Source organism: Orbicella franksi, chromosome 1 (genome assembly GCF_964199315.1).
Source record: "Orbicella franksi chromosome 1, jaOrbFran1.1, whole genome shotgun sequence".
Taxonomy (NCBI): domain Eukaryota; kingdom Metazoa; phylum Cnidaria; class Anthozoa; order Scleractinia; family Merulinidae; genus Orbicella; species Orbicella franksi.
The window spans coordinates 23,587,078-23,604,939 of NC_138145.1; the positions used below are offsets into that span (position 1 = coordinate 23,587,078).

The following is a 17,862-nucleotide window of genomic DNA, read 5'->3' on the forward strand; positions in this document are numbered from 1 at the left end:
ATGCTTAGCATCCTCCCCCCGAATCTTAATCCCAGGGGTGTTTACCACTGACCGAGACCGGAAGTAATCAACAGAGATTGTTAGTTTTTTTTTTTCTTTTTTTTTTTTTGATCTGCGCGGCGTTGAATCCTCCTTGCTTCTGACTGTTTTTTAACAAAGTGCAAGCCTAATCATCCATCAATCAATCACTCAAAGTTATTATCGCTCGACTAATTCAATAATAGATGAACTGTACACTACACAAAATGCTGTGTGTGGAATTTGAATTTTACTTACCAAACGCGAATCCCAAAATAACTGCATCGAAATTGTACACAGAAATCTTGTTTGAACTCGTCTACAGTTTAAGGTCAGAGGTTCATCATATTCATGTGATTGCATTGGATGTTAAATTAGGAGACCCCTGCGGGTTTCCTTATCTTAAGATGATGGTATATTGTTACACAAGCGGTGTTGTTTGACGCTATCATGTCAATATAAATACTCCGTAATTTCCAAAGCTGCATCAGTAGCTCCCAACAGTAGCTCCAACACATAACTGTGCAAGATGAGAGTACTGATAGCTTGCCTTCTTATAGGCGGAGTGCTAGCTGGTAAGGAAAACTTTATCAGGTGTTTTGCTTCTGAGGGATTTTTTTGTTTTTTACCAATGTCCTGTTTGTATGCACTTTATTATGTATTTCCGTCGATCTTAACTACGCGAGAGTCTTGTCGCATTCAGTGCTTCGGGTAGCTGCAAGGACGTTTTGGAACTGCGAAACATCTAAGTTATGTGCGTTTAAGAATTTGAAGCTACCTCTCCAGTTCTGGATCGTGCCTGGGGACTCCGTTTGTTTTCCCTTTCTAGGATTCTAGGCTTCCAAGAAGCAAAAAAAAAAAAATTGTCCATCTTGTGGCGTCGTAGATTATCGTTTTCTAGTTGTTCTGTCAGCTGGCATTCTTCTGCATTCTCAGTACGCAACAAGAAGCCCCGGCCGTTTTTCCGCCTTTTTCGAGGGGTATTTTTTTTTAGAGGGCGTCAGATTTTGTATTTTCCGTCGGGGAAAAAACTTTCCTAACAATTGAAACCCTATATGTCTGCAAGTCGGGCAGCCAGCATCACACCCTCACGCACAAGAAAAGTTCAGCATTTCTTCACTGCCGGTGACTGGGGTTCGTTTTGTTTGTTGTGTTGTGTTGTGTTGTTTTGTTCTAACACTCATGTTATCTGTTTCCTTGCAGTTCCTGTCAAAAGAAGCGTAGATGAGTTCTGCGAAACAGGTACAAATTTTAACCTACAGAATCCAAAACTCTGCGGTGATATCACATGACAATTTTTTTTAGATCACTCTGGATTAGATTTTTGTTTTGCTACTATCGCCACGGTATCAGGTAGAAGTTGCCTTTTTTGTGCAAAATAAAAGATAAGTGACGCAGCGTCCAAAGTGATGATATTCAATTAATGAACTAAACTGAAGAATTTGCATTCTATGAAAAACCAGTTAACTTGGAGATAATATTTTATTCGACACTGCATTGTGGATGTATGACATTTATTAATTAAAATTTGCAAATGGTGTAAGGTTGAGGAAAGATACTTAAGTTTAAGATGCCTAATAATTGCGGTTTTCTTCACAAACAGCTATTGTTTTTATTGTCGAAAAATCCCACTAAATGCTATTGTTCTGTATGAAAGGGAATTTGATTACAATGATAATATTTCCCTGAATTCCTCCACAAAGAAAATGGACATTTCAAGACGTACGTCTTTCTTTATAGTTAAAAATTCAACGGCAAAAACTGGTTAGCCCTCGGATGTGTCAAGAGGGTATTTTGTCGCTTACGTCCGTCGAGTCACCTCGATCAGAAAATTGGACATCTTCCCAGAGATTATTTGACCTCCTCCGTTGACATTTTATACAATGTAGATATTCAGATATCATGAGCGCGTGAACAGGTTACAATACCCATATAATGTGCCCATGATACATAATCTTAGTTCTCTCCTTACGTCCTAAAATACCCAAGTGACATGACATGTCTCACGCCTTTGATAACTGAGATTTCCGCTGCGTCACAAAGAAGAGTTTTTCGTTGGGTGGGATTTGACGTCAAACACCTGCTCCGTGTGTGTGGCGAACATGGGTTTCACGTGGGAAGTGGGTTTCACGTGGAAAGTGGGTTCACGTGCAAAACCAGGTCTCTGCACTCGACAACCTTCTGACAAACAGGTTTGAACTTGTTTTCTCAAGGCGGAAAGGATAAAAAGCCTTATTATGTTTATGAAATCGCTATAAAGATCAAAGCAATACGTTGCAGTTAAAGCACTGCCAAACACGAGTGCAAAAGAAGTCACGAATCTTGACGAGTATTTACATTCTCAATCTTTGGTACATGCACATGTCAATGCATTCAGGGTCACAGGTGGGATTAGTCACAAAAACAAAAAAATTCAAAGAAATCAATCTCATTCTAGTCTTCACTAGTACCTATACCTACTGGGTACGGCTCATAGTTCATGTCACAAAATTCGCGCCAGTTTGTTGCATAACGGACCCTCATCTTTTCTTTTTGTAATTATTTTTAAAAACACATCCATTTGAAAGATTGTGGGGGTGCTTCCATCCTGTTTCTTATAGCTTCCACCACAAAGTCAGCTACGTTGTTGAATGTCAATCTTTGCTAAAAGCCCAAGAAAACATATTAATGCACAGGAATGTCCACAAAGATCACATTTGCGTGGGAGTGAAAAACTTCGCGAAACGGGAATCGGTTTACCATCTAGAAAATCCTTTGACATCTGTTTAAAAGGTCAAGAACACAGGTTGTGTAAGCATGTACAAGATAAGTAGGTACGCATGCAAACAGACTGATTTGTTTTCGCGCCAAGAGAGATCCATGACAAAGTCAAGAATACTCCCAAGGACACGCACTCGCATACAGAGATGTAAAAATAAGCGAAACTAAAAGAAAGAAATGAAAAAGAAGGGACCACTGCTACCTCTTTGTTTTGTTTTGTGTTATTTTTCGTGGGAATGTTGACACATTCGTGATTTATAGGTAATCAAAGCAAACGTGCGTTTGCGTCATTGTTCTAAACGACTTTGTCCTACTAGAAAGAAAACAGATCATTTTTTTTTTGTGCCAAAATCCGTTCGTGATCAGTTTGCAAACCTTTCACCCGTTACTACTGTTTGATAACAGAGAAACCCAACCCAACCCCACAAGTCTGACGGTTTTCTACTTTCCTGAGAAAAGCGAGTCGGTTCGAAGAGTTTTTGCTCTGAAATCAGGTGGAGTGCGTCATGATATTTGGCAAATCAGTCAGCTCTTTTGAACAATAACCTTCGCAGCAAAGACTTGGCAGGATTGGATTTTTGGATTTCTTGGCGATTTGGGGAAAACTATTAAAAATCGAAGTGTATTGTCCTACAAAGCTTCACTTTATGACCATACTCGTGCCTCTATTTTGGCGTTGCAGACCTTTCCCTGTTATTAGCAATATTACACCTTACCTCTCCCAGTAAAACCTCCTTAAAAATCGTCAGAAAGTTGTGTAAGGTCGTGTGCAGTTTTGCTTGATCTGGGATTATGGGCGTGATTTCTAAGTATCCATTTAACACGAACCCCGGGTCACAAAGCACTCAACATGGTGGTCTTTGGTTTGATGAATAGCCGCCAAATTTCAATCTGTGTTATTATTACTACTATTATTCATCGGAGCGTTGTAAAACGTAGGGCAGAAAAGAAATGCTGTATAATGGCTGTAGCCAGTGGCTATATTTTATTCTTCAGTATTACAACTGATTTATGGATCACATTTTTGCAACTGATCCGTGATGCAGATTCTATACTGACGTGACATGCCTGCTTGTACCAGGTCCCACCCGTTTCAAGCCTAACACAAGGTACACATACCGCTATGTTGCCACCAGCGTGACTGGTGTGAACGGAACCACCAATCAAACCACTGGACTTCGGCTCGAGGCTAAATGTGAGATCGAGGGCGTGGGAGAGTGCCAGAATCTTCTCAGGGTTTGTGTTTTATTTGTACTTTGTATTCTCCCATATTTAGCTTGGATGTTGCTCACATCTTGCGTCTACTTCTCTTCGCAGTAATAGGAGAATAGCTTTAAGATGTTCAATTTTAAGTTTAATCAGACTTAAAACTTGAACTTTCCAAACAAGAATTAAGCCTTTAGTCCTTGCGTTATGCATGCGATTTAGGTCTGTAAATAGAATCCTCGTGGACTGATCTGTTTCTTCTGGTGCACAATGTAGATCTAAAGGTTACTACTGTTGATAAAACCCTAGTGCCTGTCCGTTATAACTGAGCAATACTTTTATGTGGTGCTTTTAAATCATGCTTCTATAATAAATCTCATGTTTAAATCTCTGGGTAAAACCATACTGACCCATTCCGAAATGAAACCTGCAGAGCAGAACTTCCCTTTAAAATTTGAGAGATGCTAAGTCGACGAACAACATATTTGTAATATCACCAATGGACATTAATACAGCAATAAAGGGAAAAGGAATTGGTATATCGAGCTTATGAAGAAAAGGGTTTTCATTGTGTCATATTTTTCAGGTAACAAATGTGCGACTCTTCGAAGTCACACCCGACAGGAAATTCAACCCCTCTCCCAACGAGGAGAGCTTCAAGGCCGCCATCGAGGCTGATCACTTGTTCTTCACAGAAAACAATGGCGCTTTTGTCAGGGTATCTCCTGTCAAGACAGAACCTGTGTACGTCACCAACATCAAACGTGGTATTTTGAGCGCTCTGCAGCTGCAGTTCACTGAGGAACCTTTGATCGTCCTTCCAGAGGTATGCAGTTGTCTAACTGTGTAGTTCCAAAAATATGACTGAGGTTTAATTTCTCTTAAGGTCTAACGTCTCTTAATATCAATACATCGATAAGCAGTCAGTTGATGAGAACCAGGTGAATCATCAACTGTTCAGAGAAAATTCTTAGTAGCTCAGTCATTTCTTTAGTGATCGTATAATTCTAGAAAAGTCAACAGTAGTATTTTACGTTACAACGCCGTCCAATTTTTCTTGCTCTCACTTAGGGTTTGCTTCAATTGAACTTTGTACTTTTCGAATTTTGCTTTAGCTGCTTTCTATAATTGCCTTTGTTAGATAAAGTATTAATTTTAGATTGAACATGCATGCTGCTCTTCTTTAAACAAAGAACAAAGAAATTAAGATTTCTTTGTTCGATGTACATTTGCTTATACTGCCACCGAACTTTGTACCTGTGCCACGGACGCTTCTTTCAAGGGGCGGTTCTCCCTGCTGTCAGTCACTTGGTGTAACAAAGAAATCGCTGTAGTAAGCAAATTTTTTAATTAAGAAACTCAAACTCTGAAAATAATATTCCAAGCACCTTTTGTTACCGCACGTGGGCGTATATACTTCCTAGCAAAATAACTTGTACTTTGTACCGAGGAAAACAAATAACGCCCCATTCACACTACGCCGGAGGAATTTGAAAAAAGACGTTTGACTGAAAATGCATCAAATATTTTCCGTCCACACTACGCCGGAGAGATTCGAAAACGCAACAATCACCGGTCATTTTGGTTTGTGTTTGAGGAAGACTCCGGCAGGGAAATCACATCATTATCGTGATAACATCGTTTTGGAAAAGCTCCGTTTTCGCAAAGTCGGAGTTTCGAAATTCCTCCGGTTTGAAGGGCATTTTCGAAGAGCCCCGTTTTTGTGACGGATTAGTGTGGAAGGTAGGCCTAACCGTAGAAATAAAGCGGCGTTTTCAAATTTCTACTCCGACGTAGTGGACGCCGCTTGAGAACAACGTATAAGCAGGCAGTATTGAAGAGGTTTTCTGATTACATCTTCGATTAACAACGAGTGCAGAATATACGGTAAACTCCTGCTGGACCAACTTTTGTCTCATCCTTGCGGTCCGTGAGAAGACCATTGAAGTAGATCCTCGCGTACCAAGAAATCGTGACGAATTTCCGTTCCCGCAAAGCCAAGCATGGTAGTGCTCCCCAGAGTTAGATTCCCCAGGTTTTCAGAACGTTCCCCGCTCAGTTTAGTTCCAATGTGCGTTGACCCAAAACATACATTCCCAGGGAAACAACCCTATCGTCACACAACCAGATGTATAACTGTCGTGATAAATTGCCAAATTCTTCATAGGTCAATTGAAGGGAATGTATGGAAATTAATAAGGAGATTTTAAGAAAGAGCTTCTAATTGAGACAACCTGTCAAATGAACCAGGTGATAGTGCATGAAAGAGTTCTTAATGAAGAGGACTGATTGATAGTTCATGATTGTTTCGTTTTCCTCATCGCCTCTGGTATGTCTTTGAATGCCGCAAGTGCGAAAAATAGAAAGTGCTTCTCCTCTGCTGTTTGGTCGATTTGATTTAGTTTGATGCAAAAAAACGAACAGATGGACGCGTGGTTTCTTATTTTGGTCCACGACTCAGGGTATTTTTGATTGCTTGTGATATTGGGTCAGTTTCTATATATTAGACAGGACGTTTTTGTGGCTAACGCTCTGTTTGCACTTGACTGATAATTAACTTCATTCAAAAGAACCAAATGACCAAAGCAAACAAAAAACATAAATGAACGCGCAGGTTTTTCTCGTTTCTTTGGGCATGCTAGATCAACCATCTTATAAACAAAGAAACAAACAAGCGTGCGAACTTCCTTGTCTTTTGGCCACAGGAAGTATGCCGCGTTGAACGTCTTGCGGAACAATCAAAGAAAAATGGAGCGTGCGCATTTTTTCGTTTCTTGGACATGCCAGGTAGATCGTCTTGTAAAGCAATGTAAGACGTGAGCGTGCGGGTTTCCCCGTTTTTAGGCATACCTGGTTCCAGCGAGCAAATTAGCGGCTAGCCTCCCATGCACAGACGCTCTTTTCGCTCGTCACGCAATCTTCCTCCCCAAAGATTGCATGACGAGCCCAAAGAACGTCTGAATAGGCGGCTAATTAGTGGGCGACCTCTTTGTCTTGAAACAAATAGTAAAACGAGCGTACTTTTGTCCTTTTTTTCTTACTTCCTAGGTTGACGTGTCAGGAAACTGTTCGTCAGAGTACAGGATCTTGAAAGATAAGGAGTCTGAGACCGAAATTATCAAAACTAGGAACCTCTCCAATTGCACTAAACGGTCACACAACATCACCAAGCTGAACCCAGTCATGTATGGCTCGAACTCGGTAAGGACAATTTCAGTTCATGTCAGTAAGTTTGAAGTGACACAATAAAGCATAGCTTGAACAAGTATCTTATTACTTTTTCCAGACGGTGCAGGGTCTTTTCAACTCAACAAGTTTCTGTCGGTACATGGTGGAAAATCACGTCAAGACCGTTGAATGTAACGAAACACACCTGTTACGGCCATTCAGCTTTAACGGAGCTGGTGTGACAACCAATGTCACGTAAGTACCTATTTACACATGTAGCGCGTGACTTGTCTTCCTATAATGTCGCTTAGTATACGATCCTGAGGGTAGAATAAATTTATGTTCATGAAGGTGAAATCTCTTTCGTTATTTCTTTCCACAGTTTGAATTTGACGTTGGAGTCGACCCAGAGACTTCGTTTCCCTGACTACGAATCTAGAGGTAACGTAGTTGTATTTCAATCATGCAAACTAAAGGATGTCAAATCTCCAAGCATAGCCCATCATCTATTCGAATAAATTCGCAGCGCGAGAGCAGTCAAATGCCTAGTTTTTATTACAATTCCTTTTGGCTTTGCTATATTTCATTCGAGCTCCTGCACAGTTTTGAACATTTTTGAAATCGATTGCAACAGCTCTATAATGGTCAAAAACTATTTCTTGTATAACAGAATCTCCTCAAAACTTTCATCAAATAGTATTGACCGCCAAGTAGAGTTACTTTTATTCTTTCATCCAACAGAGACACGAAAGTCCAACTTGTTGTACGAGCACATTGCTCCAGAAAACAGTGAACCAGTTTTCGAGAGCACTTCTCAGAATGCAGAAGCCATTCTTGAAGAGTTGATCATAGTTCTGCCTATCAACGAGACCAAACCAATCACTGCAGTTAAATTTACCAGTCTCGTGTTTTCGATCCGAAAGCTTGACGTGAAAGCACTGAGGGACATCTGGACTCGATTTTACAACTGTGATGAAGAAGACAACGAGTTCACAGACAAACAGTGCAAGAAATCACAGTGAGTGGTAGATAGATGTATAAAAAGCAACTGTAAAAGGGACTTTTGCACTCGAGAATCCTACTGTTGACGTCTAAAAGTGGCTGCAACTTCGTTCCCAAGGTCGTTTTGTCTTAATATAATTCCATCTTCTTTTCATTCAGGGCGTATGTGCTTGATGCTTTCACCCAGTGTGGTTCCACTCCATGCATGAGGTACATCATTGAAGCCATCAGGGACTACGACCAAGTAAAACCTGAGCACTTGACCTACCTGCTGACTGGGATGAGTTCTGTACAAAATCCATCACCGTACCTCTTCGCAGAAGTGATTGTAAGTGACCATTTTCCTTTAAACTGGTTTTCAGACCGACTTACACGTGTATGTGGCTTTAGCTAGGCAGTAGACACTCAGCAGAAGTCGTTAGACGACAGTACCCAAAGCGGTTTACTTTTGAAGAAAACATTACCTTAATCTGACATCAAAGGTTATCTTACAGGACCTGCTGCAACAGAAGGAAAATCTGCCCAAGACCACGCTGCTGTCCCTTGGAACTATGATCAGGAAGTACTGCCAACTTGTACCAGAAGAGTGCTTGAGGGAATCTGTAAGTTTAGTGAAGGAAATTTCTCAAGCAAACCACGAATTCTCACGTGCTGTCAAAGACATTCTTGAGATGACTCCAATAACTAAAAATAAAATCCATAATTACTACCAACGACAAAAGTATCATTGAACTGGAAAATTAGGGTCGTAACTTTCTCATGGCCTTTGCCTTTATTATGATACTTTTAGGTGGTGAAATTCTGTCCACAGTTAACCAGCAAATTGAGTTTGATTATTATTGAAAGGGTGTTTGGCGATTCTTTTAATGAAAGGATCGTTACTTTCAGCTTTAAAGGTTAACTGGTTACTCCAGCAGTGGAATTTATTGACCTTTGTTTCATTACATGGGGTTCGATTTAGGAATCTGAGGTGATGGATGCAGTGGATTACCTGGAAAAACAACTTCCAAAACACTGTGACGCCACCCCGTCAACAGTAGATGACGTCATTATTACGCTGAAGGCCATTGGTAATGCAGGACGCATGCGCTCCAAAGGAACAGAGCTCGTGAAATGTTCACAAGGCGCTAATTACCTCAATGTCTCCGTGGTTGCCATAGAGACCATTCGACGCTTCGCTTATTGCCCGGACACATGGAAGTCTTTGAAGAGGGAGGTGTTTGGTGACTTTGGAATAGACCCCGAGTTGAGGCTGCAGGCGTACCTTGCCTTGATGAAGTACCCCAGTGAACAGACAGTCAGATACGTTGCAGAGGTGCTGGATGACGAAATCAACACCCAAGTTGGCGCTTTTGTCAGTACACATCTGAAGCAAATGAACGACTCCGTGGAACCCACACACGGAAAGATGTAAGTTGTTTCTCGTAATTTAATTTCCCCAGCGTATCCCTTTGTAGCGTTATGGCCCGGTCAGGACGAATAGAATAAGAAAAGTAAACATAGCATCATCGATTCTTGATTCAAATGTCTTGTTTATGTTCCACGCTAAAGTCGCGTTTATGTCATATCTCATATAAAGATACGACTTTTTCAATAGTTTTAACTTTAGTGACATTTCCCGTAGATGAGCTAGGTGGATTCTTTGCCAGTTTCTTTTCGAAAACGATGAGGATATCAGTTAACTATCGACCATTAAGTGTGTAATTTTGCCATCCCAGAATAGTGGAATCGAAAATGTTAACTAATTTGGAATTAAAAATTGCTTTTCGCAAATGCTTTTGTATCAGGTTGAGTGAGATAATAAAGAAGGCTCTTAAAGAGAGAGACAGTCCTTTGCGTGAATTCAACACAACCTACAAGTCACGCTTCATGCAGAAAAGTTATATCAATGGTAAGCACTTACTACACTGGATGGTGCAATGTACTGTGGAGTATTTAAGACCTTTTTCAGCTCTGTGGTTTGTACAAACTTTGTTAAGAGAAAGCTAAGACCGAGATTCAGTGCCTCAATGATAAACTGACACCTTTCGTTTCAACACACTGACTCACTTAGAACTTACTGGTTGAATGACAGACTGATGTAGATCGTTGATCACCTACTGAGTCTTCTCATCTAATCTCGATCATCTTGTTGTAAAAATATATCTTCTCCAGAGGAAAACAATCTCGGCTTCAGCACCGAAAGTCACGTCATCTACCACCCGGAGAGCCTTCTCCCGCGAAGTGCTGAGCTGAACATGACTCTCGATTTGTGGGGTGGAGCTTTCCCAGTGGTCGAGACAAGCACGCGTTTTGAGGGCCTGGAGATTATCTGGGAGAAGCTGTTTGGACACAAAGGGTACTTCCCTGACAACCACATCCGGGGACTCATAGACACGCCAATGATGAAGAAAAGTGAAAACGACCCCAGGGAAGTGGAAAAGAGATATGCCGACAACTTGGTCGACATGGAAACTCTTGATAGCAAGGTAACATTGACAATCCTTAAAATTTTGTCAGAATAGAGAAAGCGAAGCGTATGTAGTTTGAAGTCATTTCAAGATTGCATCATTACAGCTAGTGAGACTATCTGCATTTGAGGGCTCATTCAAAGTTGGCGCATCTTGAAATATCTAGGCCTAAATTTTTCCATCTCGTCTGACAGTTTTGTAATTCGTTTCACTCTTCCTGAATCACTACTATCCTTTTTCCTCTTTGGTATGTTATGTAATCTTGGTGTTTTTATACCTAAATAGACGAAGTTTGAAGTTTCCTTCGACTCGATCTTTTGAGTGTGGAAAAGTTAATTTTATACTCGTAGGAGTGTGAGCAAAATCATCTTTCTTTATTTAAGAACAGTTCTGTCTTCCGAGATTAGGTGAAGTTTCCTGGCCTAAACCACGTTTGCTTTATTTGCCTCACAGGTAAACCTCCGTACAATGACACCCAGCGGTTTTCTGTCTCTGAAACTCTTTGGCAACGATTTTGACCTGTTCACCTTGAAAGACCTGGAGTGGCTGGAAGAGGATGATATCCCCCTGGCCGACCTCATTGAGTTGCTGCGAATGCTGTCACGAGGAGTTGACAAAACTTTCACAAAGAGTGTCCTTTTCCTGGAAGAGACATACGTCATCCCAACCTGCCTTGGACTGCCGCTGAACCTGAGTATCAACGGCACGTCTGTCACCAGTGTGAACGTGCAGGGAAAAGCAGACCTGTTGAACCTTTTCTGGGGCATTAAAAAAGCTGTCATTAAGGGAACTGTGAAACCAAGGTAACGACATAGACATTGCTGCTAATACTGTTTAGTTTTTGCCGTTGGCATTTCCCTGACACACAAGAACTGGAAACAGCGCTTTCCAGAGATTAGCTGTGAATATCTCGGGGCTTGGAAGCAGCAGTTTCGTAATTGGAACTTATATTCAGTTGAAGTGTGTATTATGTTTGTAACATTCACATCGACCCAAGAACATGTTCTAGTTGGAGCTAATCAATGACTTGATGATTTTTAAAACTCTTTTGTCTTTCGTTGACTTGTTGCTTTAATTATTATTTTTTTGCTTGTTTACTCTCTAGCGCTGCCATTGTGCTTTCTGGTAAGGTTACCTTAGACGCCTTCCACTTCTCATCAGGCGTGCTGCTGAATGGTTCTATCTCCACTTCTACTGAACTGCAAGGCAACGTGACCTACAACGAAGAACAGGGACTGAAGTCACATATCAATGTCACTGAGAAGCCACAAGAGATCTTGAACATCACGTAAGACATCACACATTCTTCCTGTTTCCACTGTGATTTTCTGCACATCCTCTAGCCTGTACTTATTTGCAGTTGTTATTGGGTCAGTCACGCAACTATGACCAATCATTGCATGAAGCATAGCTCAAGTAAAGCGTCAAATCACATGAAGCTACGTAAAATCGTTAATTTTTGAAAACACCAAGTTTGTGAGGGTTCGAGAACAGTTCAATAATAGGGAGCTTAAGCAAACCACGACGACGACGGCAACGTGAACGTCACAAAACAAAAGGTTTAATTAGCAAAACAATGGCTGTGCACGTGCGTTGTAAATCGTTGTACATTTCTCTGCCGTCCTCTGCAAAACACCAACGTGAAATGACCAAGTTCTGCGTCGTCTACGGAACATGGACGACGACGGCTAATGTTTCGTACTTCCATTTGGAATTGAACGCCGTCGTTGCATATTTAGCTTAAGCACGTTCTTAGAGCCATTGGCGTACCCAACAGATCTAGACAATCGCGAATTTCGAGGGTAAAATATAAATTCATTTTTTACTAGTCGTCGTCCTCGGTGTGGTCTTCGTCGTTGCTTAAGCTCCCAAACATCAGGGATGTCTCGCGACTTATCCACTGGCATGGGACAAAGTCCCTGATCACAACATGTAACTGTCCTAACATTACTGATTCTTCAATACTTATGGCATGCATTCGTAATTCTGTATTGATAATCTTGAGAGAAATAAGAAATTGATCACTCGTTGATTTATCCCATTACAGGACTTCCCTTTTCCATCATATGAACAACGTAAAGATCCCGATCCGTGGACTGGAACATCGTAACACGGTATGAGATTTTTCTTTCTTGCAGCATTTTGTGCATAAATTGCTGTTTTTTTAGTAAATAGTCGAGTTGTAGGGTGAATTGAGGTGAAGTGAGGGTAAGTTATCTAGCTGTTACGGCATATGCGTTCTAGAGGCTCACGCGGCGAAAAAGATTTAAAGGCTAACTGTAGTTCTCAGTGACAACCCATCTGTTTTTCCTCATCGCTTCCTCTTTTCATTTTAGACTGGAATCTGCAGCATGGATATCTTTAACAGTACCAAGCTCATCGGCCTTAACCTTTGTTCAAACATCTCCATACCAGTGGCCTGGAACAACAAAACCGCTCCATTCTTCCCGCTTACCGGCCCAGCCAACTTCTCCATCTACTTAAACAAGACCGATCCACTGCTGACCAACTTTAAGCTGGAAGCCAACTTCACCAAGCCGGACAAGAACACGAACAAGACAGTCATTGCTATTTGTACACCTGGAGCATCCTTTAAGCGGGAGTATTTCTTCAACGTCACAGTTAACCATACAGAAGAGGTGTATCGCTGGAATGCCAGCATTGGTGCAAATCAAGAGAACGCTACCACGATTGACTTAATCCACGTCCCCCTCTCCAAGGCTGTCAATATCACTCTGAATGTGACGAAAAATCTCACCGCGTTCTACTTCCACCGCACGTGCCACATGACCCACAAGATCAAGTACGGGCTTGCTTTGAATGCCACACTTTTCAACAGGTCGCTCTACCATACTTTCTTCTTGATGAATGACACACACCAGTGGTATCTGGAGACCAACACGACCGTAAAGAACACCACAGAGAGCAGTCCCATTTCTGTTTTGTACCTCAACACATCGCTGAACCTTAACGCGAACACAACAGGCAACATGACCCTGAACATCACACACCGTCCATTGAACCTCACATTGCACCTTCAAGGCCTGCATAACATGACTGATGGCAGTACGAACGTGACCTGGAATGTAAGTTGCCCTGCCTGGAGCACCCCAATCTTGAACAACAACATGACCATCAATGTTACCTACATCAATGCCACCAACGGATACAAGACCCAGGTAAACGTGTCCAGCAATGGGACTCAGATGTTGTCGTGCTACAAGGAGTTCGTGAACTCCACCAACATGAACATGACAGTTTTCTACTGCAAAGCCACGACCTTTAACAAGACATCCTCGCTGAACATGACTCTGACGAACACAACTCAGGGTATCAAGATTTGCCATGTGAACATCACCCACCAGAACAGGTCGATCACCTTGAATACCACGTGGATGTACAATCCCGAAATCAGAAACGTCAGCTTGAACATCACGTATCTGAACCATTCGATCGTCCTCTTAGGTTCTTTGAAGAACTTCACCCTTGAGAAAGGAATCTGTTTGAACAGCACTTACTTCAACGGCACCCACTCAAACGTCACCCTTCTAGCGACGTGCTTAAGCTATGTGAACGCAACGGAAAGGAAATCCTTGATCTTTAACATCACAAGTGTAAACACAACTGCAATGGTCAATACAACATGGTTTGCGAACTCCACGGCTAGAGGAATCCTGGTTAACTGCACTTACCACAACAGGACAATTTTCAACATGACGGCCACCTACTCTAACACCACAACCACCAAGAATCTTCATTTTAATTTCTCGATGGGTAACTGGAGTGCAGAGCTGAATCACACGTACTTCTCCACTGAGATGCTACCTGACGTCGACCAAATTCGCAGCATCAACATCACGCATAGGATCAAGAACGGCACCACCGTCATGTTGAATAGCACTTACATATTTACCTTCTTTAACACCACCACCAAGAAAGATATTGTGCTCAACCTCACGTTCACCAACCGAACCTATGGAGCTCAAGTGTCCATGTTAAACAAGACCACTTCGGAAGGGCTGCATCACATCGTTAAGATGATTGGCTACACCCCTAACAGGACCGTCAGTTGGATCGGTATCTTGAAGAATACAACCAAGATGTTCAACCTCACATCCCTTGTGCGGTACCAACCAGAGAAGATCCTGAATCACACGGTCGTGTGGAACAAAGAGATAAATCATGTCAATGTCTCCATCGACATCCTTCCAAACATTACAGTTAGCCTGAACTGCTCTGGAACCTTCAACACCAGTATCAATGCGACTGCTAATGTAACAGTTTACAACCACACTCTTCTATGGGATGGATTTGCCAGCAACATGAGCGTAGTGTCGAACCTGACATTATGGAACCGAACCATCGAATTTGTAACCAGAACGTGCAACGTGTCCCATAGTGCGTTCTTCAACCTGAGTACGTGGCACCACTACAACAAAACAGCATTCAACGGCTCCGTCGCTTGGTATATCAACACCACAGAGAGGATTTCTTACTTCAATGTCTCTTCGCAGAACGTGACGTGGACCCTGAAGATTTTCTCGGACAACGAGACGCACATTAACAACACGATCTACAGGATTAATGGCAGTGAGATCTATACTGAATGGAGCAGGGAGGTAAGAGCTGACGACACCATCTACGACTTCCTAAACATGACATCCGTCAGGAATGGCTGGAAGGAATTGAATAACTGCACCTTCAACATCCCAAGCAAACTAGCCAACATCACTCTTAACGTGACATTGGGCGGCGTGAACATGACCAAATTCCGAACACACTTCAAATACGTGCTGAGAAACGTCACTCAAGAGATGCTTGTGTGGAACTACACCACGGAGAATGTCACTGAAAATCTCTTCAATCTCACCATGCATCTTTTAAACGTTACTTCCCGCAGCATCCCTAACGTCACTGCAAATTATCTCAGGTACTTCCACGGCAAGAGCAACAAACTGGACGCCAAGCTCTTCTACTACAACTTGGCGAATGCCGTTTACGACGTGAGGTTGAGCAATGTTACCTTGAAAAACATCACGGAAGAGATGATCGTGATTCTGCAGAACTTTACCGACCACGTAAATTCCACAGCCGTTCTTGGAAACATCACGAATATCATCAGAAACATGACTTGGTACAACCAAACTTATGAAGCGTTTATTTTTAATTTGACTGAGTGGGGAAGAAACGCTACTTGCAACTTCACTGCCTGGTTGAACAGAACAGTCAGCGAGATTGGAAACTGGACAATCGCCAACAAGACTGTAAACTATCACCTGAAGACATACCTACCGGAAGTTCACAATCTCACCCTAGAGTTGCTAAATGGCACTGTCAACTTTACAGATACTCTGAAGAACGTCAGCTTGGTGTTGAGAAATTTCACCCACAACGTTACTGAGTATATCCTGAACGTCACACATCCCGTGCTTTATAACATAAGCAGGGAAATACTTGTGAACATTACAGGCTATATTAACGGCTCTTCATTCCTTGGAGGAGTCGCGTACCCGGTCTGGCAGAACTTTACCGAAGCACTCAATATTAGCGTATTTAACTTCACTTACGAGCTCTTCCACAATTGGACCATCTGCAACTCATCTTTGGAATGGTTCCTTCCATCGCTTCGCTATCCAGTGAACATCACCTTGTCCTTCCACAACTTAACTTCCAACACAACCTTGTATCAAGCCATTGAAGGCCTGTTGAACAAAACCCTCGAGATGTACAATGCAACAATACGGTCCCCAGCGTGTGGTATGAACAGAACTCACGAGTGGCTGGTGAACGTCACTGACTTCGCTGTTATGCTTGTCAACGACACTGTCAATGTCTTAAACGTGACAAGCAACAAGACTACACAAGAGATTATAGAGCTCTACATCAACCGCACTCACAATATGACCATTCAGGTTTGGAACATGACGGTACAACTACTGACCTTAACCAACTTCAGCAAACCACTGAATGAGACGTGGGAGCTATTGAATTTCACAACGCATTACAACAACTGGACTCACTGGTAAGGCTGGTAATTAGGCGCTGAAGTGTTATGAAATTTTATTTTTTCCCTGTAAACAAGACTAAAAAGAATATTCAACTAACTTTGTTTTGGCCGTTCGGTCTCAAATGTGATTTTAATCTTGAACGCTTGAACACATTTCATTTAAGCATTTTAAAAACGTTTTAAGATTAAATCATTTGCTAATTTCTTTTTGTTGTTGTTATTGTTCTCCTAACAGCATGCCATGGACTCGTCCTGCTCTGAAGAACTGGAACTCGACAATGTTCCAAGTCATCAGCGTTATGCGAAACAACAGCTGGCAAAACTACACACGGTACTACTTCCCACGACTGGTCCAAACCGTCGCTGAACCAATAGAAACAACCATCTATGTCATGACGTGGTACCTTACTACGTACCCATACAACACAACCGTGACCGAGCAGATGATGAACAGCAGCTTCGCGTGCCCGCTAGCTCTGCGAAAGAACTACACGAAGTTTTTCTATCAGTTCGCCCATGGTTACATGAACATGACGGGCTCCACGCTGAATGTGACACGAAACATGACAGAACTGTTCCTCAACAGCACTTACAACTTGACCATGACTGCTGTCAACATCACTGCAAACTTTACCCGCGTCATCTACAACCTCACATTTGTGGTGGTCAACACGACAGCCAGCTTTGTCAACGGCTCACTGGTCAACGAGACGATTCACCACAATGCCCATCTTCCCAAATACTTCTACTTCAATATGATGAATTTCACGATGAACATCACTGACCACGCCTTGAACTACACCATGTGCATGCTGAATCAAACCGTTCACGAGTATCTGAACAGAACTCTCTCGCCGGTATTCACCACATGGAAGACCCTGAAGGCGCTGAGTGAGCTGAAACCTGAAGATATTGTGGAGATGCTTCAACCAAAGAGTAAGTCATAGTAGGGAAAAAGAGTATAACTTCAAGTCAGTCCCCATGTTCCCTTTCGCTTCTTTTCCAATCATTTCTCTTGTCCTATAGGTCGCTTATGTACTTTCATAAGTGCAGCAGCAAAACGAAATGTTTTAAAAGCATTGGTATTAAGCATTCGCGACGAAAAAGTATGTGACGTATTGATGAATGTTGCTAAGTGTTTCCTCTCCCTAGATAATTTATATACAGGTTATGCAGGCACGAATTTGTACAAAAAAACACTCACTTTTTCTGGCAACTGTTGTCTGGTGGTTAGTTAGTTGAGGCCGGTAA

At 42.0% G+C, this 17,862-nt stretch overlaps 1 protein-coding gene across 1 annotated transcript in view; it reads left to right on the forward strand.

The window, feature by feature from the left end:
* The first annotated feature begins 470 nt into the window (after window positions 1–470).
* LOC145497615 (uncharacterized) overlaps window positions 471–17,862 on the forward strand; it is a 24,106-nt gene continuing 6,714 nt past the window's right edge. The window contains exons 1-18 of the mRNA XM_081477438.1: window positions 471–593; window positions 1,222–1,260; window positions 3,860–4,014; window positions 4,571–4,810; window positions 7,033–7,185; window positions 7,271–7,407; window positions 7,535–7,593; window positions 7,894–8,170; window positions 8,314–8,482; window positions 8,649–8,756; window positions 9,116–9,564; window positions 9,942–10,045; window positions 10,309–10,622; window positions 11,058–11,407; window positions 11,710–11,892; window positions 12,652–12,718; window positions 12,941–16,626; window positions 16,847–17,547. Coding sequence (XP_081333564.1) covers window positions 548–593; window positions 1,222–1,260; window positions 3,860–4,014; window positions 4,571–4,810; window positions 7,033–7,185; window positions 7,271–7,407; window positions 7,535–7,593; window positions 7,894–8,170; window positions 8,314–8,482; window positions 8,649–8,756; window positions 9,116–9,564; window positions 9,942–10,045; window positions 10,309–10,622; window positions 11,058–11,407; window positions 11,710–11,892; window positions 12,652–12,718; window positions 12,941–16,626; window positions 16,847–17,547 — 7,237 coding nt within the window. The 5' untranslated portion in view covers window positions 471–547. The remainder of the gene's footprint in view (window positions 594–1,221; window positions 1,261–3,859; window positions 4,015–4,570; window positions 4,811–7,032; window positions 7,186–7,270; window positions 7,408–7,534; window positions 7,594–7,893; window positions 8,171–8,313; window positions 8,483–8,648; window positions 8,757–9,115; window positions 9,565–9,941; window positions 10,046–10,308; window positions 10,623–11,057; window positions 11,408–11,709; window positions 11,893–12,651; window positions 12,719–12,940; window positions 16,627–16,846; window positions 17,548–17,862) is intronic.